The sequence below is a fragment of the Sapajus apella genome, unplaced genomic scaffold (genome assembly GCF_009761245.1).
Source record: "Sapajus apella isolate SASKATOON/1434 unplaced genomic scaffold, GSC_monkey_1.0 scaffold19, whole genome shotgun sequence".
NCBI lineage: Eukaryota > Metazoa > Chordata > Mammalia > Primates > Cebidae > Sapajus > Sapajus apella.
The window spans coordinates 19,410,502-19,432,243 of NW_022436959.1; the positions used below are offsets into that span (position 1 = coordinate 19,410,502).

The 21,742-nt window shown below is 37.1% G+C and overlaps 1 protein-coding gene and 1 long non-coding RNA gene across 3 annotated transcripts in view; one reads left to right on the forward strand and one right to left on the reverse strand.

Annotated features, from left to right (window-relative positions):
- Positions 1-9,220: 9,220 nt before the first annotated feature.
- Positions 9,221-11,176, reverse strand: LOC116557550. The gene is made up of 2 exons (XR_004271571.1): positions 11,064-11,176; positions 9,221-10,508 (listed from the first exon to the last, which is right to left on the reverse strand). It is a non-coding gene; the product is annotated as an uncharacterized LOC116557550 (long non-coding RNA).
- The window catches only part of SNX13 (sorting nexin 13), a 135,397-nt gene continuing 123,900 nt past the window's right edge, over positions 10,246-21,742 (forward strand). The window contains exon 1 of one of the 2 annotated variants that reach the window (XM_032287047.1): positions 10,246-10,480. In XM_032287047.1, coding sequence (XP_032142938.1) covers positions 10,469-10,480 — 12 coding nt within the window. In that variant the 5' untranslated portion in view covers positions 10,246-10,468. The remainder of the gene's footprint in view (positions 10,481-21,742) is intronic. The other variant, XM_032287045.1, reaches the window with a different exon arrangement.

A 21,742-nucleotide genomic window follows, 5' to 3' on the forward strand; every position in this document is an offset into this window, starting at 1 on the left:
TTTTTTTTTTTTTTTGTATTTTTAGTAGAGATGGGGTTTCACCATATTGGCCAGGTTGATCTTGAACTCCTGATATTGTGATCCGCCTGCCTTGGCCTCCCAAAGTGCTGGGATTATAGGTGTGAGCCACCATGCCTGGCAGTTAGATTTTTATTGAAATTCAAAAGGTGTACTAATTCTTAGAACTGAGACTGAACTTGTGAGAGCTCACAGAAAAAGAGAAAGTTTCAAGTAAAATAAAAGTCTGGACTCAAAGTGATTTGCCACTTATTAGCAGATTATCCATCTGAGTCTTAATTTCCTTATGTAAATGGGACCAGCAATACTTACCCCATGAGGTTTAAAGGTAACAGGGTACATATTGTGCCTGGCACAGAGGAGGCATTCAATAAGCTTTAGCTTCTTTCTTCACCCAAGTGAACTGTCAGCTCAGCGTGGGTGACACTTTCAGAGGTGAGAAGCACCTGTTAAACATCCCCAGGGCAAAACCCGCCCAGTGACTTGAGTTATTCTTTGATGCAGATTCCTAAGCCAAACACCTACCTGTACTCCCTTAGTTTCCAATTTGACCACATCCTTAGATTATATTAGCTATTAGAACTCTCTGGAAAGGTTGTCAGGATTTTCAGAACAACTGTTCCCTGTTTCTCATCCATAACTGTCTTATTCATCCTTATTCTTATTCCATTGCTTCCTTGGTTTTGTTTTCTGGGTGACCTGGTTGGAGGAGGGTTTTATTTTGTTTTGAGATGGAGTTTCACTCTTGTTGCCCAGGCTGGAGTGCAATGGTGCAATCTTGGTTTACTGCAATCTTCCCCTCCCGGGATCAAGCAATTCTCCTGTCTCAGCCTCCCAAATTGCTGGGATTACAGCTGTGTGCCACCACACCCAGCTAATTTTGTATTTTTTTTAGCAGAGATGGGGTTTCACTATGTTGGTCAGGCTGGTCTCAAACTCCTGACCTCAAGTGATTCACCCACCTTGGCCTCCCAAAGTGCTGGGATTACAGGCATGAGCCACTGTGCCCAGCCAGAGCAGAGTTTTGTCACCTTTTATACCCACAAATCTTAATCTCTGTCACCCTTTATACCCACAAATCTTAATCTCTCTCTCTTGTGTGTGTGTGTATATATAGAGTCTAATCTGTAACACCCAGGACATGATTTACTAAGGCCAGAGTCCTTAGAGAATTGTATACCGATTGGTGATCTATGTTGCTTCATTGAAACAGTTCCCTCATTCTGAGGGTGGGGGGGGGGGAAGAGAGCAAACATTCCTTAGATTAGAAACTTTCTATTCTCAGTAAGTAGAGTTAGAGAATGTTTTATTCAGGGTATATATTGCCAGCTGCTGTAACAATCACCCATAATAATGAAAGAATTTGTCACTCATGCAAAGTCCAAAGGTATTTTTTTCCTGATCTAGTAGATGGGTTCTCCTGTGCGGTTCCTCCCATCTTGAGTTTCTATTACCTCAATCTGTAGCAACCAAGGTTACCTTGGAAGATGGAGAGTGGGGAGGACTGCTACACTCCTTTGATTTAAGCTAGTCAGACCACCCTACCCAGATAGGTAGAGCATGCATTCTCCTTCAATATCAATGAGGAAAATGAAATGATTAGATGAACACATAGCATTGTCATACTATAGACTGATTTAAAGAGATATTATGAAATAGTGCTTCCTGCCCATAAACCAATGACTCACAGATTAACAATTTTCCCCTAAAGACAAAAATGAAATTTGGAAACTCAATTACATTTTCATAGTGTAGAGTTTCAGCATTACCAAATTTTCTGGCATAACCATAAAGTTCAATGAATTGCTCAGAAGACCAGACATAACTTCAAACAAGGTAAAAGCCCTTAAGAAATTAATAATCTTTGGTTACAGAGTAGCACAACACAATAAAATCATAATAATATGGAACTTAATTTTAGGGCAATTGCATTAAAAAGTAATTCTGTAATTCCTATTTTAAGCTTTGGATAGCCAGAATAACTACTGGTTTTCCATGCAGTTTTAAGCACAGTATATACCAAAGTAATATGTTGTAATATTTTGTCTGTGATATTTTTCCCATCAGTTTCCTGTGGTAAATAGAGCAAACAGTAATACATAAAGATTAAGAACAAAATGGCTTGTATTTTAATTATATGATGAAAAGATTTGAAGAAAAAGTCAAATCTCATCTGTTTTCCCTTTTTTGAAGCTAAATTACATTAGGCAAAAATGTAGAGTTTAAATATCTTCTGTGTACCTTCTAACCACTAGATGTTGAGCAATAACTGATATTCCTGATATGAATTCCATAACCTTATGATTTCTAAATTTGAATAGGTAGCGTGTTTAAGATTTAACAAATAAAATAATATGTAAACAAATGAGCATATTCCATCATGCTATAGGATTATCTGGTAAATAGCCAATAGTATACCTCTACCCAGAAGGCAGACATTTCACTTAAAGAAACACAGTTAAAAACATGGATTCCTTCATTCATCCTTCTGCCATTCCTACCAATAAAAACAAACACACCCCATTCAAAGCAGAACATTTAGCTCTCTGTTAGCAACAGCAAGAACACTTCCCCAGCAACAGGAAAACTCAAAAAGGACATCTATTTTTAAAAATAAAATGTGAAGTCCTCAGCATTTTGCTGATTTTGTGAACAAGACAGAATACGAATCTTAGCCATCCAGATTAGGTTAACATCCCATAGATTTCAAAAATAAATAGCCGGATTTTATATGCCTTTTATTTGATAATTTGCTTTGTTTTTATACACGAGGACTTTTCTTGACATTTTTGATGATTTTTCTTTTCATGGATATTTGCACATATGGCCATGATAAGGTAGGAGGTGTCTCATTTTAAATGGAAAGGTGGTAATTCAAGGAGTTCATTACCATACACAAAATAGTTAACAGTAGTCTGTGCCACTGCTCAGTAGAAAGGTTTTTGTAAAAAGGTGATGATGCATATGTTTGTTGAAGGAAAGTGATAAGAAAATGAACTGCAATTTACTTTCATTAAGTATCACAGTTTTAAAATGAAAAGAAACCTTATGAAGCATTTGATCTTGAGCCACAAGGCACTGTCCAATGTTACAATAACAACCCACCGCATTAATGTAGACAGTACATTAGTGTTATTCTAATTATATGTTTCAATTTCCTTACTTTACAGAAAAGGAAACTGAAGCTCAACAAATGGTGATTTTTACTTCCAAGGTTTAATCCCATTTAGTAGCAAAGGCAAGGCTACAGTGCAAATCTTTCCAGGTTTCTATTCTTTTGATTCCACAGCCAGTATTATGGAGCATGTGTGTAAAATCTCTTCCATTTAATGGTGTGTACATTTATTATAAATAATTTTCAATTTAAAATTGTCATTCAAAGCAAAAAAATCACCATACATGCAAGGGTGAAGGTATGCCAAATTAACTTTGTGCAAATTAACATATTATAACTTAAAAACAACAGGAATTCTTAGAATAATATTATTATTTTACCTTAGTTGTTAAAATAGTAAAACAGGAAGCCTTTCATTTCACTCTTATTCTGTAAAAATGAAACTAGCTGAGGGAAGCCTTAAATATGGGCATGTATTGAGCTTCGTCCATGAGTACTGATTCCTTTTCTCATTTCCTCCTTTGGCTAAAGGCAAAAACAGGAGTTCAAAGACCCACCACAACATTTATGATTCACATAAAGAATGAGGGACAAAGACGGTTGAAAAATTTTTGTTTTTAAAGTTCACTTAATTAATATACTTGACACAGTATATACACAATTCTGTATCACACATCTTTACATGACATATATACATACATATAGGTACATTTTTATACATACGCACTGTTATGTAAAAATGTACATATATATTGTTTTCTTTAAATACTGGCTCTACTACTAGCTGTGTAAACTTCAGCAATAAGTTTTAACTTTCTGAGCATCGTTTTACTCATTTGTAAAATGGAAATAATAGCAGTTTCTATCTTACATGATTGTTGCGAAGCACTTAGAACAGCAATAGCATATGGTAAGACTTTAACAAGTATTAGGTAATTAGGTATTACAGAGAAATAGATTATGTATTATTTATCAATATAAATATTTCTATGATTCAAGTGAAGTTATTCAATGCAATTATCAGTTGTTTAGGTCTACAGATAAACACATAAAAGCAATGTTATGTACTTCTCTTTTCCTTTATGTTTTAGGGCTATGAAACTATTCTGTATACTATAATGGTGGAGACAAGACATTATGCATTTGTCAGAACTTGTAGAACTTTGCAGCACAAAGAGTGAAAATGTGTGCAAATTAAAAATCAAATCATTTAGGAGGTAGACAGATCTCAGGAAAGAATGCTGACTTTGACAAGTGAATTTAAATGTATCACAAATGTATGAAATCACTTCAATAAAAGGGTTGGGGGAAAAGGTGCTGGACCAAATGACTTTGGGAATGACTGGTCTGTAAGACTGAAGGAACTGCATGTAGGCAATGTACTCTAGTTGATAAATTTGTTTCCCCTGGGGGTATGGGTTAACAATTCTGAAACTGCAATTTGAAATATGTATTTCAAAACAGAACAATTAAGTAAATGGATAGTAGATGTTAGGTGTCAGGCTTCTCACTGCCAAAGTAGAAATTACATACAGATAAGCAAGAGGAAGAGACAAGAATGGTCCATCTGATAATGGATTAGAGTTAGAGACACTAGTATGAATTCACGTTTAGCTTAATATAAATACTTGCAGAAATATTTATACATAGGTATATATACATGGGTTAGTATATAGGTATTTAATTACTTGCTGTCAGCTACCAGGTCTTAAAAGAAATGACATCCCAAGCAACAAATAGCACTTCTTGAGCCTAGATTTTGGTTTCTGACACCATTCTCCAATAAAAGGAACCATGATTTCTGAAAGAAATGGCTGATTCTAGGCCTGGGGCATGATTGACCCCAGAGCATCTTATAGTATAGGAAGTAAGGATGTGCTTAAAAAATACTAACCAAACAAAAAATCATACCACATTAATAGGAGTATATTAAAAGTAAATAGGACTATGAGAGCTCCAGTGGCCAAAGCTGGGACAATTTGAACAACACAATAAACGAGTATTAGATTAGAACTCAAAGTATAAAAGAAATATCTGTGTGTCCATACTCACATAAATAAATGTTAAAATAAAAAGGGAGAAAGGACAAATCTCCTATGCAAAAAAGAAATTCCACATATTTTGTCTACATATTCCACCAGCAAAAGGAGGAGCAGAAATCCTCACAAACTGTGGGCCACACGGTGACTTCTATCCAAGGAGAATAGCATAGAAAGAGGGGAAAATGGTAACTTTACAGTGGAAAATTTTGACAAACACTATCTCATTCAGGTGATAACGGTAAACATCACCAGTAATAAATCATGTTGATAGGATGAATCCTTGATAAATAATATGGGGCAAATTTCTAAACCTCTAGTGTCTTCTAGGATAGTAAGATCTACTGTAATGGCATTTTTCCAATGTTAAGTACAATACATGCAAAATGTCTACCACCAGCGCCTGGCCCATAATAGATACTGAAAAACAGTATCCATAATTAAGATTAAATGTTTGAAAAGTGCTCTAATTTTTTTGCTTTCAAAATGATTGAGGTGTCATTGATGTAGTAATACCTCTTATTTGATAGACTTTGTTACAAATTTATAATATGGTCTTTTCTCTTTAGATCTTTGCATTGTGGAGACCTCTAATATTGAAGAGATTTGTGTACATTATTACTTTGTTATGGCTGCATTTGTTAGTAAAGGCTTGTATTTCTGCTTCTGTCTTTCCGTCTTGAGTTGGCTCAACATTGCCTCAAAAAGTATCATGCAAGAAAAGAAGTATCTGCTGTGCTAGACTTCAGAGTACTCTTAAATGCTCTGAGATTTCTGCTTACTACTGCCCTATTAAAGCTGTAAAAAATAATCGGGATATCCAACTCTTATCTGTTTTTAGGATGTCTCCTCTGCTGTCAACACATTATTTCAATACCAATTTGCAGGCTTTGACACGAGTCCTTGTTAATGAGTATATAGTATTTAATGTTCAATAGAGATGGAAGATGACACTGCTAATGTTGCATTATGAAGAAACTGGAGTTAACAGAATGTTTTAAGGTATCAAAAGATTAAATGAGACAATTGTTTGCTAGACACAATTTTCCTAGGAGGTTAAAGGCATACTTTTCCTGTTTCTCAAAAAGTAATTAAGAGCCAATTTGTGACAACCTGAATGTGTAGAAGAAATGGTTTTTGTTTCAAAACTAAAAAACAGGTAACTTGCGTATGCTGAATCTTGGGTTGTAGGTTTCGAAATCACTGGCAGTGGCTTATTTAAAAGCATCTTACACCCGATTTTTGCCTCTTACCTCTTTTTGTCACGCTTTCCTGTGTGAATCAGACAGACTGGACACTGCTGTTGAGGAATCAAATCTTTTGCAGTAACAGTCACAGATGCATCCTCATCATGTGCTTCTAAAGATAGCTGGCTTTGTTTTGTTTTAATTTCTGATAGCCAAAGAAACAGTCATCTCAGATCACCCTGTCACAGGTTTCCTCTCTAACAACTGATATGAATAGGATGTTTTTAAGACATGGAATGAAATTGCAATCTGTATTAAATTACGTGCTTACTTTTTTTTTTTAAAGCTGTTTCTATAAGCATTCTCTTTTCCAACTATATAACTCCTTAATTTCTACAACTCTCTGAAATAGTATACCTTATTCACTTTGTTGTTTCCCTTACTAGTGAATTAACTTTGACCCAAGCCCAAGATGTATCCAAGAAAGTGAAGGAGGCCAGGTGTGGTGGCTCATGCCTGCAATCCCAGCACTTTGGGAGGTCAAGGCCTGAGGATCCTTAAGGCTAGGAGTCCAGCGAGTAGTCTGGCAACATAGCAAGACCACATCTCTACAAAAATTTAAAAAAAGAAAAAAGGTGAAGGAAAAGACATAGCTCACAATTCTGTCATAAACTTTTCTCTAGCATACACTTTCCTCTAATATTCTAGTGGCAGTAGAAGTGATGTTGCTGTTAATTGCAAGATAACACACAAGGCCAATTTTTAAATAATTTAATGTTTCAACACCAAAGATTTTGTATTTTAAATGGTTTTAATTAGGTCTTTTCCTTTTGGTGTCTTTTAGGCAATGGCTCATCCATTCATTTATTCACTGAAGAAATATTTATTGAGCATCTACTCTGTGCCATCTACTATTTTAGTATTTTAGGTACTAAGGAAACATCAGTGAACAAAATGCAAAAAAAAAAAAAAAATCTGTGATCTTGTGGAGTTTACATTCTAGCAGAGGGAAGGCAAGAGAAAATAAAAATACAAAATGATGATGTCAGAAGGTAAGTACTATGAAAAAAACAGAAGCAAGGAGGGGAGGATGCTGGGGAAGGGGCAATATTTTATTTATTTATTTATTTATTTATTTATTTATTTATTTTTTGGAGACGGAGTTTCGCTCGTTACCCAGGCTGGAGTGCAATGGCGCGATCTCGGCTCACCGCAACCTCCGCCTCCTGGGTTCAGGCAATTTTCCTGCCTCAGCCTCCTGAGTAGCTGGGACTACAGGCATGCACCACCATGCCCAGCTAATTTTTTGTAGTTTTAAAAAGACGGGGTTTCACCATGTTTACCAGGATGGTCTCTATCTCTTGACCTCGTGATCCACCCGCCTCGGCCTCCCAAGTGCTGGGATTACAGGCTTGAGCCACCGCGCCCGGCAGGGGCAATATTTTAAATGAGATGATTAGGGTTGGCTTCTTTGAAAAAAGATGACTTTTAAGCAAAGATTGGACGGAAGGGGATGATCTAGCCATGAGGGTATCTGGTGGAAAGATCTTTCCAGATAGAAACTATACACAGTGTAAGGGCCTCAGGGCAAGAAGATGTCTTGGTGTTATAGAAGCAGGGAGTAAGTCTGTGTAGCTGGAACTAAGTCCTCAGCAGAAATGAGGTCAGAAGGGTGAATGTGAGGGATGACTTAGGAGGCCAGCTAGCATAGGACTTTTAGGTTGCAGAAGACTCTGGCTGAGAAATTTAGGGAGCCATTGGAAGAGGTAGTACTTTGGTTTGCTCTTAAGTCTAGACATATTTCTGAATGTTAAAGGCATATCCATGTCATATCACAGATTGGTCCAAATCTCAAGTGTCAACACTTAATTTATCACCTTTAAAATAAGTGAAATGCCATGCTTCTAGAAAACAGAAAAATGTGGTGAATAAAACTGAATACTCAAGCCAGACAAGCACATTGCTGTTTTAATTCACTATCTGGTATCTTAAATATTAATGAGCCTCCTTCTCTGTTTTCTTATTTACAGGTTGCAACAGTATCTTTTTCCAGGTTCCTCATTGTCTCTAGTATCTCTTGGTTTCCTTTGATACCTCAGTCCAGGTAGGATTTCCAAGCTAATTTTCTATTTGTGGCTTAATCTGTCAATACCAGTAACACATTTTATTGTATTGCAGAGGTCAGAATTTTGCTGGTCCAGCAATGTGGACGTGATGTACAGAATTTGGATTAAAATAACAAAAAAAAAAAAAAAACTACTTTGCTTCAATAAGCTAAACTGAGTAAAATCAGTTTTTCCTGAATTTTTGTAGGACTGCTCAAATGAACCCTTTTGTTTCCTTGACACAACAGAGATAATACAAGGTTTCTAATACCCTTACTTATTGTTTTGAGAATTTAAGAGTAATGTATTAAGTAAATTTCATTTAGCACAATAGTACTATTGTTAAATGGAGGGAAAAGATTCTAGCAAAGGGGAAGAAACTCCTGGCTTTAGTTTTCCAAAATGCTTTTGTACCTCTTGTAAGAATGAGATGGCTGTAATCCCAGCACTTTGGGAGGCCGAGGCGGGTGCATCACGAGGTCAAGAGATAGAGACCACCCTGGTCAACATGGTGAAACCCCGTCTCTACTAAAAATACAAAAAATTTGCTGGGCATGGTGGTGCGTGCCTGTAATCCCAGCTACTCAGGAGGCTGAGGAAGGAGAATTGCCTGAACCCAGGGGGCGGAGGTTGCGGTGAGCCGAGATCGCACCATTGCACTCCAGCCTGGGTAACAAGGGTAAAACTCCGTCTCAAAAAAAAAAAAAAAAAAAAAAAAGAATGAGATGGAAGTGTTTTTAATGTCAAGTCCGAAAGTTTACTTTTCAATTTCCTTGGAAACCGGTTTCTAATATAAAACAGGGTAGCACACTTTCCCAGCGTGTTCAGGCACACTACTTTCATCACAATTCAGGTAGAAGTGACTGCCTTTAAATTCCATACATCGCAAACCATCTAGTGGTAGATCTAGAATGGCGTCAGCTCAGGGACTTCTATGCACATTGGTTCCAGAGTTCAATTCCATTTAGGCTGGGACTATTTACAATGACATTTGCTGAAATTTGCTCACCTTGCTACACAAGAATATTGTATTAAGAAGCCAGTAAAACCGTAGAGATAGCAGGTAAAACGTAAAGCCTGTTTTACTTTTTTTTTTTTTTTTTTTTTTTAGAGGTGTCTTACTATAGTAGCATAATTAAACCTCCATTGTTAGGCTGTTAGGGAGGTGCGGGCCAATCACGTCAGCAACAGTCCTAACTTTGCTAGGACAGGGTAAAGCCAATAAACGCGTATCGTTATCTACAAACTGTCTCGGACCCCTCTAAAGAACTCACTGAGGATTGGTAGGGACAAAGCAAAGTTTCTGTCAAAGTTTAGGAGAAAAGGGCCGCGCAGGGAGCTGTTTCAAATAATACTTAAATCGCAGAAGAAAGCCGAACCCCAAGAGTACTCTTCAGTCGCCGCGGGGCCAAGGAGATGCGAGAGGGAAGTTCCTCTACGGGAAATCTGCCGCCTTGTCCCCCGAAAGCAGTGAGGTCCGCAACGCCATCAGTCGAAGTGCAGGCCTCTGCCATTCTCTCCCCTCCCAGGGCCGGCCAACCCTAGTGGGCGGCGGAAGATGCGCCGGCCTGGCGGGTCTGTGCGTCGGTGCAGTGGAGGCTCTGGTGCTGTGGTCTCTCGGCACTCCCAGTGGTCCCAACTTGGCCCAGGCGCCCAGTCCCGGGGTCCTCCCCGCCAGCGCAGAGCCGACAGCCTAGAGCCCGCCTCCACTTCTCCGCGCGCCGGCGCTATGGAGACGGTCACGAGACGCTGGCAGCCCCTGAGCCCGCCAATGGGAGTGCACGTTGCAGGGAGACGCGGACGTCGCTCTTCCAAGATGGCGGCGCGTCCGTCGCGAGCGACCGGGCCGGGGGGAAGTCAGCGAAGCCGAGTAAAGCAGCCGCCCCGGAGAGGACTGAAGGAGCAGTTGCCGCCGTTGGCGGCGGCCCGAGCAGTTTTCGCTGCTGCTACGGCTGTTGCCATGAGGCGAGGCTAGGGAGGACCTCACTTCCCCGGGGTGTAATAATGTTAACTGAGGTAAGCGGCGACGGTGGCCAGTGTTTACCTGTGAAATGGGGAAGGGGCCGACGCCAGCCTGTCAGAGAACATCATCTCTCCGGATGGTGGGCCTGACCCTAAGCTGCGGGTCCCGGGGCCCGATGAGCAGCGGGGATCCTACAAGTGCCCCCAGAGCAGGAGCTGTGCTGACTCAACAGAGTCCCACCACCTCCGGCTGCCCGTGCCTCGCCTTTCGCAGTTGCCACTCGCCACTCGCCCCTGGCACTGGTCTCCTTCCTGCTGTCGCTCCCTTCTAACTCATCGCTCCCTTCTAACTCATCGCTCCCTTCTTGGTGTCCCCTTACACGCTACTCTGTGGCAGCGTTGGCCTCCCCACGTTACAGCTGGTTCCTTCTCTAAGATTTGCCCGAGGTCTCCTTTCTCCGGTCCCTGGGCTCCGGGGCCCTCCGCCTCCGAGCTCGGTCAGCATCCTGAGGTGGTTGCTCGGCCCGACCGGTGTGTTTCCCACTCCCTACTTTGCCTGCTTCTTGAAGTGGACTTTTTATCCCAGGCTACACTTGGATGGTTGAGTTGTGTCATCCCCCTCCCCCACACCCACCACCTTTAGCTTAAATCGTGGTCATCGACAAAGTTCGGTTTAGCATCTGCCTCCTAGATTTGCGTGTGGCCCCCTTGCTACTCTCTGTGGAATAGTTTTTTTCCTTGGACCTGAAATAGAAGTAGGGCAACTATGATGAACCAATCAATTTCCCTTTTCTGTGCCTAATGGGCATTTCAAAAAGCCGACTTTTTGAAGAAGTAGAGTTTGCCTTTACTGGCAGCACTTTAAAGGGAAGAACTAAATTGGTGCAACTAGGTACTTGACTCAGGTTAGCCCAGTTATGTTTAGTAGTATCTGCAGGTGTTAGGTGTCACTGAACTTAAAATACGGAAGCTTGTGATTTGATGAAATACCTTTTTCGAAGCCGTTCACTTTTAAGTACTGTGAGGATCCTGACGTGAGGAACTGACTGGTTTGGGCATTTTTGTGGGCTGAACTGAATACGAAGCAGTTTTAGTGGGCTTTGGGCACTATTCTTACGTGGGCCAAAAAGGAAATAAAAACATTTGTAGGTGAGTGGCTTTTATTTTCTGACAAGTGATGATAAAGCATGCACCTGCCTGAAATTTCAAGTCCTTGTAACTTGACTAAGTTTGAGGAACTTTATACTTTGCTGTTTGTACCTAATCTAAGCACAGAGCCTGGCATATACTAAATACTTACTGACCGGTTGTAACTTCTGCACTACGTATTTTTAGTTGTTTGAAGTTCGCTTTATATTTCTAAATTATACAGATTTTTCGTTCTTGGAGTTAATTTCATTCTTGGAAATTATGGTTATATTATAAGCTTGTGTTGTGATTAGCAGTAATAGATTAGAAAAAAGACTTAACAAGTAGCAGAAGTTCCATTTTTACCCTAAGTGTGATATGGTGGTGGGAACAATTAGCCTTATAATAAGTGTTTAGTCTCTAATGTGTAGTATTAGATGATCTTTTGATTAAACTTGGCTTATGTTAGCATGTTTTAGAGTTTTAATACTTTAAAATGAACTGCTCCGTTGTCTGCCAGTAAAATGATTTGGAAAGACACAACTTTCCTACTTCTGTATTTTAATGCAATTTTGTGTTTTAGAGAAATATTTTAAGCAGTAAATCAGTGATAGTATTAAGTAAACTGTACTTTAGTGTTTTTTGTGTGAACACTGCACAGCTTCTAAGTGGCAAAACCAGGATTCCAACCTTGACAGTTGCTACCTAGCCCATTCTATTAACTTCTTCTCTAGATTGCCTCTCCAAAGTCAGGCCCAGATTAAATTGTACTTAAATTTTCACTATAGTTTTTAGTAGTCGTTTAAAGATTAGGAAACTGAAGCCCGGAGACTCTTGTCTAAGGTCAATTATTAAATATTAGTGACAGTTGAAACTATAATCTCATCTTCTCTCAGTAGAGAGCTCTGACCATTTTGCTCAGCTGCCTTTCAAGTAGTTTTCAGCTCTTTTGATAGATTTTAAAACATACTATTGTACTTCTTTGTCTGAATGTTGTCAGTAAACTGAAACTGATTATTATTTTTTGCTTTACCTTAGCTTTTTTTCTTTTCGTTTTTTAAACAAGCCTTCTATGCCTCTTAAAATAGTCCTATTTTGATGTATTTTAGATATAAAATTTCACTCAATATTGGCTACTAAAAATTAGCATGGGACTTCCTTTTTATTACTTCTCCTAGACCTTGCTGACTTGGATCAGCAGCTTTTAGGAGATGTGATTTAATTTATGTTAGGTCTCAAAATGTGTACTGATAAACTGCTATGGAAGATTCCCCTGTCTTTATGATAGTCATGCTCAGCATTTACTGTGCTCAGAAAGTGGTGAATTGTACCATATGCTTGGTTTCTTTACCTCTGCAGTGAGGTAGGTGATATTATCCCCATTAATCAATTATAAAACAGATTGGGAAAGTTAAAATAGCTTGTTTAAAGTTATATAAAAAGTGGAGAAGACAGGAATCATATTTAGGTCATCTTAATCCAAATTGTATGCTTTTTGTGATTCAGTATGGAATACATCATTAATTTTCTTTGTAGCTGATAACATCAGCGTACTATTTTTAGTTGTTTTTTTTTTAAGCCGAGGTGAGGATACTAAGTACATAGATACATAATGAGAATGGTAATGTTAAATGTTCATATAAAACTTTTCAGTTTTGCATTTTGTCAAAATGTATCTTTTTTTTTTTTTTGAGACAATGTTTCGCTCTGTCACCCAGGCTGGAGTGCAGTGGCGCAATCTCACCTCACTTCAATCTCTGCCTTCAATCGGGTTCAAGTGATTCTCGTGCCTCAGCCTCTGGAGTAGTTGGGTTTACAGGCCTGAGCCACTGCACTTGGCCAAAAATATATCTCGAATTGGAACCTTTTCAGAAATGAGAAGCCACACAGGTGATCAATTAAGGGCTATTTTAAGTTAAGCTAAAATGGAAAATCACTCAATTGAGCAAACTAATATGTACATTGAACTTTGAACCTATGAAATATGATAGATTAGTGTAAATTGAAAGTATAGTCCTGATTATAGTTCTCAATCTAAACTTTTTGGCTTCAGTTTGTATTATTTTATCCTAAATACAATGGAATTATTTAGAAAACTTGCTAATCATATTCATTTTTTTTTTTTTTTTCATTTTACATACGGGGATGAACTGTATGTAATGTCTAGCTAGGTTTTTTTTTTTTTAATGTCCGGTTAGATTTTTTTCCCCTTCTATTCTTGCTTCTGTTAGGACTTCTGACTCCTAATGTGACTCCTGCTATACATTGCAAAAAATTTGTCATAGTGTACTTGAAAATTATTTGTTTAATACTCAGCTTACCTCTATCCCTTTTTTCTTCTTTCTTTTTCTTTCTCTTTCTTTCCTTTCCTTTTCTGTCTGTCTCTTCTTTCTTTCTTTTAGCAGTAAACTACATCTATCCAAATTAGGGTATGGGATGTTTGTTTACCTGAAAGTTTATTTTAATGACCCTGAGTTTTCACAGCATTCGAAGATAATGAATTTTTTTATCGGTGAATTTTCAACAAACACACTTTTAAACTTTTCTTGATACTTCAAGAGCAATTAGTTTTAACTTTTCTGATAATTCATGAGCAATTAGGTTTACATTACTGAGCATTTATAATTACAGAAAACTAAAGGTAAGAAATGTAGGAAAATGTGCTGAATACTTTTCAGTGTTGTGGTGTTTGGTTGTTTTTGCATAAAAACCAGTTATCAGCCTGTTGTCACTTGTCATGTGTTTCTAAAAATAATAAAAGTATAGTTATTTAAAGTTATTAGTTGTTTATTTGTAAATGTGGATCATTAAGTGACTATTAAATAAAAATAGGTTGTATTTATGTTGTAACTTCCGTCCAGATTTGTTGATTTTTCAATATTAACAGTGATTCTCAGAGTTAACAGATCTGTTATAAATGGGAAAAGGCATAAACTGCAGCACTTTGAGAAGTTCGACATTAATAGTTGTTAAGGAAGTAAAAGATTTTGTGGTTCAAATAAATTTGGAGGATATTTGCCTAAAGAAAGTTAATAGGTTTCCTCTCTGGAGGACTTCCCATAGCTTTTGATAGGTGATTTATTTTCAAAGAAGATGATATAATTTACAGCATATTGCAAAGTCATTTAACCATGGAAATGAAAATACTTCCTTGTATTTCACTTTGAGAAATCCTGAGTGATGAGTTATGTATCAAGACAGGCTCCCTGGACATCCATGGCTCCTTTTGAATACACATATATACACACACATTCACACACAGTTGTCTTGCCTGTAAGTGCTTAGTAAAATATTATTACTTGGTTTTGTTGATTAATATATTTGTAATAGAAATACTCTTGGGGTAAATTAATCCTTAAGCTAAATAAGCTGTTTCTTTAATTATTAATGACATTGCAAGAGCTACTAACCAGATCAAGAAGTCCATAGCTCCACTGGCATTCAGAGGGTGTTAAGGATTAGGAAAGGAATTTTATAATGGGAGTGGAAGGACATCAGTATCTAAAATGAGTTTGGCTTGCCACTCTACACACACCTTACTTGGCATCTTTTGACAAACCGAGAGGAATATTGATTAACATTCTTAAATAATTGTTTGAAAATTAATATTGTAATTGACAGTCATACTTGTATACATTTAAGGGGTACAGTGTGATATTTTGAAATGTGTGGAGTGTAGAGTGATTTCATGCAGCTGAATAACATATCTTATTTTTTGTGGTGAGACACTTGAAATTTAGTTATTTAAAAATATGATACATTATTATTGACAGTTATTTAATTGATATAAAAATTTCTTCCTTCTCTGTATCTGAAATTTTGTACTCTTTGAGCGGTATATCCCCATTGCTCCTTCTCCAGGCCCTGGTATCTATCATTCTGCTGTCAACTTCTGTGAGTTCGACTTTTTAAGATTCCACATGTAAGTCAGATCATGTGGTATTTGTCTTCCCATGCTTGGCTTTTTTCACTTAGCATGATATCCTCCATGTTCATTCATGTTGTAGCAAGTGACAGAATTTCCTTCTCTTTTAAGCCCAATTAGTATTTCATTGTATCTATATACTACATTCTCTTCATCCCTTTATCCATTGATGGACACTTAGGTTGATTCTATATCTTGGATTTTGTGACTAGTGCTGCAGTGAACCTGGGAGTGCAGACATCCTTTTAATAATACTGCGTTTCATTTTTTTGGAAATATACCCAGAAGAGAGATTGTATGGTAGGTCTATTTTTAGGTTTTTGGGGGAACCTACATACCATTTTCCATAATGTTTGTACTAATTTACATTTCTACCTACGGTGTACGAGAATTCCCTTCACATCCATGGCATCACTTAATTCTCATCTTTTTGATTATAAACATTCTAACAGGTGTGAGGTGATATCTCATTGTGGTTTTAATTTGCATTTTCCTAATGGTTAGTGATGCTTAGCAGTTTTTCATCTATTTGTTGGCCAGAAATATGTCTTCTTTTGAGACATGTCTGTTCAAGTCCTTTGCCCATTTTTAAAATGAGTTATTTTCTTGAAATTGAATTGAGTTCCTTTTATATTTTGTCTGTTAACCCCTTATCACGTGTATGGTTACACTTTAATCCAAGTTCTGGAGTGGAAAAGTGTATGCCAGCCCCAGGAGATACACAACTTTCTATTTTTGTTATCTTTGGGCCCCAGCAGATTGGATGGTGCCTGCCTACATGGAAGGCAGGTCTCCAGGTAGTCCACTCAGATTCATGTGCTAATCTTAGTCTTCTCTGGAAACATCTTCACAGACACATCCAAAGTAGTGCTTTACCAGGTTTCTAGGTATTCCTTAATCTAGTTAAGCAGACATCTAAAATTATTCACCACAATGACTTTACAGATTTCCCTGAGTGAGGCTGTCAGATTATGGCTTTTTAAAAACTGTGCTTTGAAATTTTGTGGTTTCCCAGACCATGAAGTACCTCCTCAATTGATTGTAATCTGGAATCGACTGCTATTTCAGAGTCAGGTTTAATTTTGATGATACAATGCCTTAAATATATGTAAGGAGAAGGAATCTTGAAGCAAGCAGATAGTTCTTAAACTGTTGTAACATTTTAAAAGTGTTTGAAGTTAAATAAATAGACTGGAGTTACAGTGATAAATACTATGTCTATCAACAGATTATACCTATGGCAACACTAAAAACTATATGTTAAGCATTATAAAGGATGATACTCAACTTTACCACTTATTTATGATGGGATGTTGGGGAAATAGTTTGAACTTTCTAAGCTTTAATTTCCTGTTGTGTAAAATTGCGATAATAGCACTTTTTTCACTGTTCTCACATTGTTATGAAGGTCATATAAGATGATGGAGGGTATAACTTTGTAAATTGTCAGTCATTATACAAATATTAGTAATTAATACATCTTTTTTTGTTTTTCTGTATGTGCCTTGTGCTGATGAATTTAAATCCTAGGCTCTATCAAGGTTTATTGCTCACTATTTTCTTGGGGGATAGGTGGATGGGTCCTCAGCGTAAATTAGGAGGGGAGTCCCTTGGCTATTAGTGCAGTTACAGGGGAGGTGAGGAATAGACTAAAAGAAGTGAAAGAAAAAAATAGACTGAGAGCATTTTTTGCAAATTAGTAAAAAGGGGATAGTTTCTTGTGTGGTTGGTAAACCGATTTCAAAGCATGCCTTAAAGCAAAGTTTGCTCTCTCTCTTTCTTTCTTTTTTTTTTTTTTTTTGAGACAGAGTCTCACTCTGTGGCCCAGGCTGGAGTACAGTGGTGTGATCTCAGCTCACTGCAACCTATGCCTCCAGGGTTCAAGCATTTCTGCTTTAGCCTCCTGAGTAGCTGGGACTACAGGCACATGCTACCATGCCCGGCTAATTCTCTGTATTTTTAGTAAAGACAGAGTTTCAACATGTTAGCCATGATGGTCTCGATCTCCTGACCTCATGATCCACCTACCTCACCTCCCAAAGTGGTAGGATTACAGACGTGAGCCACCCTGCCTGGCCACCTTAAAGCAAAGTTCTAAAAAATGTTTTGGAAAAGGTGATTTATTTGAGGGTTTCCAGTCATTTGTCTGTACATATTCCCAAACATTAGTGGGAGGAGAAATCTTTTATTTTTAATCAGACTTGGTAAATCCCTAAAAGGAAAAGCTGTCATTAAGGATGATGTTTATAAGGCTTTGGTTACAACTTGTGCTGGAGATTGATTTTTATGGATTAATTTGTTCACCAAACATGAATATGCCTACTTGGTGCTAGGCATATGCTAATAAATTCTGGTGTTGAAGTGGTGAGTCAGTTGGGAAACCTGGCCTCAGAAATCACTATCAGCGCTAAATTTAACATTGTACCACTTAGGCCATCAAAGTGGAAGCCTCAAGGTCTTTTGTCTGAATAAAGTGATACCAGTAAGGGGTGAAAAGTTAAGGTGGGAAAAGATTGGAGAATATAATTAAAAGATAAATATGACTTGAGTTAGCTTTACAACCCCTGGTAAATCTGCTAGTTTGGATGAGACAGCAGCTCTGAAATAGATTTCTTGCAATTGAAGAGTCAGCGTGGTAAAAGAAAATACTTGATCCTGGGGTTCCCACTTCCATGTGTTATGTGTTTATTTATTTGCTTGTTATATGTTTTCCCCTAATAGTGTAAACTCCTGAGGATGGGCCTCATAGTTGTATTCCCAGAGCCTAGAATAGAGGTTGATACTTAGCATATGCAACTATCTGTTGAATGAATGAATGTTGAATATTTGCTCAAGAAAAATTAAGATTAAAGTGAAAAATTACTAAGGTGAAATTGTCAACGATAAATTTAAACTATCACATTAATTGCCCTTAAAGGAATGGTTACTATCTGTGTTCATTAGACATTTTATATAGTAAGTACACTGTGGTTGAATATTGTGTTTAAGAGCAACGGGACAAATGTTGAATCTGAGGCGTTTAGTTAGGAATGTAATTCTGTCTTAATTTTTCCTACAGGGAAAAATCTGATTAGGTTGTTATTTTGATAGAACCAATTATAAATGCCAAAAGGAGTTGGATTTTATTTTGTATTTCTTCCTACTTGATATTTATTATGATTTTGTGAATATTATTTAAAATTTAATTCCTAAACTAGATACACTTAAAGAAAGCTTTGTTTATAATAGTACAATAATGCTGATTTTCATCAAGTCACTTTGTTGAGTGTTGCAGTTTATATGACCTTTAATGCTACCTTGAAAGTTTATATCAGTAAAAATTTGGCCATGATTTCAAAGTTGGAAATTTTTGGGGGTCCATTTTTAAGGAAGGCAGCTGCTACCATAGTCTCTTGACTAAAATGCCTCTCTGTTCAATAATACAACAGAATTATAGATGGGCGAACGACCTAACAATACTCTGTCTCCAACATTGTTGGAAATATTCAGAAATAATATATACCAGAAAAGCTCAATAAGATGATTCTGTTCTGTTCAACTGTTAAAGTAGAATAATGATCTATAAATATACTTAAGAAAGGATCATGTACATCAACTGGAATAATTCACCATTGTTGACTTACTGCACTGTTTTCTCTGATTTCCTAAGCGATCTTTTTATTCTGATGCATCTGTGAAGACCCTAAGGTGAATCCAGCTTTGCTCTTGATCTTAACAGTGCATTGTTGGAGAATCCTTGGTTCTTACTCCATTTAAACCTGAATTGTTTTTGTTCCTGAAACTTGGGGGCTATTTTTAGCCTTACTGGCTTAGCATAGGAAAGAGTTATGATTCTTTGTTTTATGATTTCTTTTATTTTCAGGCTAGAGTTGTGTGACAACATGCATGTGTGGAGAATGGCCTTTGGATTCGTTGTCATGTGAAGCTTGGAAATTATAAAACTGAAGTTGTGCAAGTTTAGAGGAAGAGTTAAATATGAAATAAAATTTCACCTTATTTTTGTTCTTACATAAATATTAGGAAATAATGGTCTGACTTTAGATATGATATTGTATTACCTGGTGTTTCTCCAGGCTGTAATATTGTATTTTGCAATTTGTTGTCTTCCCAAGTTTGAGATAGCCTTTTTTTCTCAGAATTTTTTCTCGGCTGAGAAACACAATTGGTGTTTAATCAGACTGCAACTATTAATATAATCAGCTATTTTACATCTGGTGTTAATTACTAACATCTGATCTTTTTCCTGTACGGTACCTAAGTGCTCAACACTTAAAGTATTGCAATAGTCTTAATCCTGGTGGGAGTCAGGAAAGTAAAATAAATGGGCTAGAACAGCCGTCTCCAACCTTTATGGCACCAGGGACTGGTTTTGTGGAAGACAATTTTTCCACGGACAGCAGTTGAGGGGAATGGTTTGGGGATTAGACTGTTCCACCTCAGATTATCAGGCATGAAATCCTCATAAGGAGCATAGCCTAGATCCTTGCATGTGCAATTCACGATAGCGGTCATGCTCTTATGAGAATCACCTGTCCTTGCTGATCTGTCAGGAGGCCGACCTCAGGCAGTAAAGCCCACTCCCTGCCGGTAACACCCGCCACTCACCACCTTCTGTGCAGCCTGATTCCTAATGGGCCATGGTCCTGTAGTGCTCTGTGGCCCAGGAGTTGAAGAGTGGAACACCACAAAGATACAGGAAAAGAAACTGAAATAATGTACTTTACGAATAGTGAGTATTGGTTGAATAAAGGTTTTAGAAAAACCAGATAGGCTTGAGAGTATTTTATGATTCATTAAAAATGTATTTTATGAATCCAGAACTCCAGAAATTAATGTCAGTACCTCAGAATATTCAATCCTATAATAGATACTAACACAAAATTTATGTGACAATGAAAGTTAGATTATCTTTTACTAGGATTTAGTGTTAATCATCTTTTTTATATATGTGTATATATTTCTCTAATCCCAAACCAAATATTCCTAGTTTCTGAATAAAAATATATGCTTTTGGTTAAGAGTGATGGCTGGTGTCAGATTATTTGGATTTGAATCTAAGTTTTCTCGCTTTTGAGCATTTTGACCTTGTAAAAGTTCCTAAACTTTCTGAGCCTCGGTTTCCTCATATATATGACTTATAAGTTAATGGTACTAACCTCATAGAGTTGTTGTGAGTATTAAGTGAAGTGATTCAAGTACTGTGCAGTGTTTCCTACAGTAACAATAAATCCTAGGCTTTTTTCTTATTTCCTCTGATATAAATAGCAAGTGGTTTATTTTCAAAACTTAGAATTTAATATGTTTGAAGTTGTTTTAGTGTTCTTTGTTTCATTGGGATAGTGTTGAAATGTCAGTGTAATCCTCTATGATCCAGATAATCTAATTCTTTTCTTACTTTCTATCTCAGTTTTTACTAACTTTTTTAAGTATTACATTTCCAAAGTGAATGCTAAGAGCGAGAGTTAGACTGAATTTCAGGAGGAAATCAAAAGAGATGACACCTGTGTAATATGATCATAACCAGAATTTTTGGCTAACCAATATGTTTCTTCTGGACACTAAAACTTACTGTAAAATGGAAAGGAAAGATTTTAGTGCACTTGCATATTATGCTTTTAAAATGCTATTATTGTACAGTTTTCTGACATGAGAAGTACTATGGTTCTTGTCAATTTGATAAAGTTTTATGTAAAGTGGCTCTCAATTTATATAAGCTCTTCTATTGAATTGTCTTAGAACAGAAAGATGAGGAGTCTTAAAAATCCTTAAAAAATATGTAGTTGACTTGAGTGGTGTTAATAGTACTGTGCAGTAGGTAATGAGACTTAGGGCTAAGTTATTACAAGTAAAATTTGTACTGATATAATGAAATTGTAAATATTAAACATATACATAATTTCAGTCTCTATGCAACAGATGCTTATCGTGGTACACATAATAATAGAATAAACTATTATAATCAAGGAGGGCGGTGTTCCTCCTGTTGCAGTAACATTGTACTTAGTTGGAGATTATGCCATCAAGGTCCTTTGTGGTTGAATCTATGTCTATTCCTTTCTATACTTACACTGTATGCTTTCCTTTTTTTTTTTCTTTTTCTCTTGTCACCGATGCTTTGTGTATTTTTTTTTTTTCTTCTTTTCTGTCTTCATTATTCTTCTCTGTGTCTACAGGTTTACAAGCGTGCTTTCTCAGGGTTTTTTCCCTAACCTTACACTCTTTCTTTCTTTTCTTTTTTTTTTTTTTTTTTTTTTTTTTTTTTT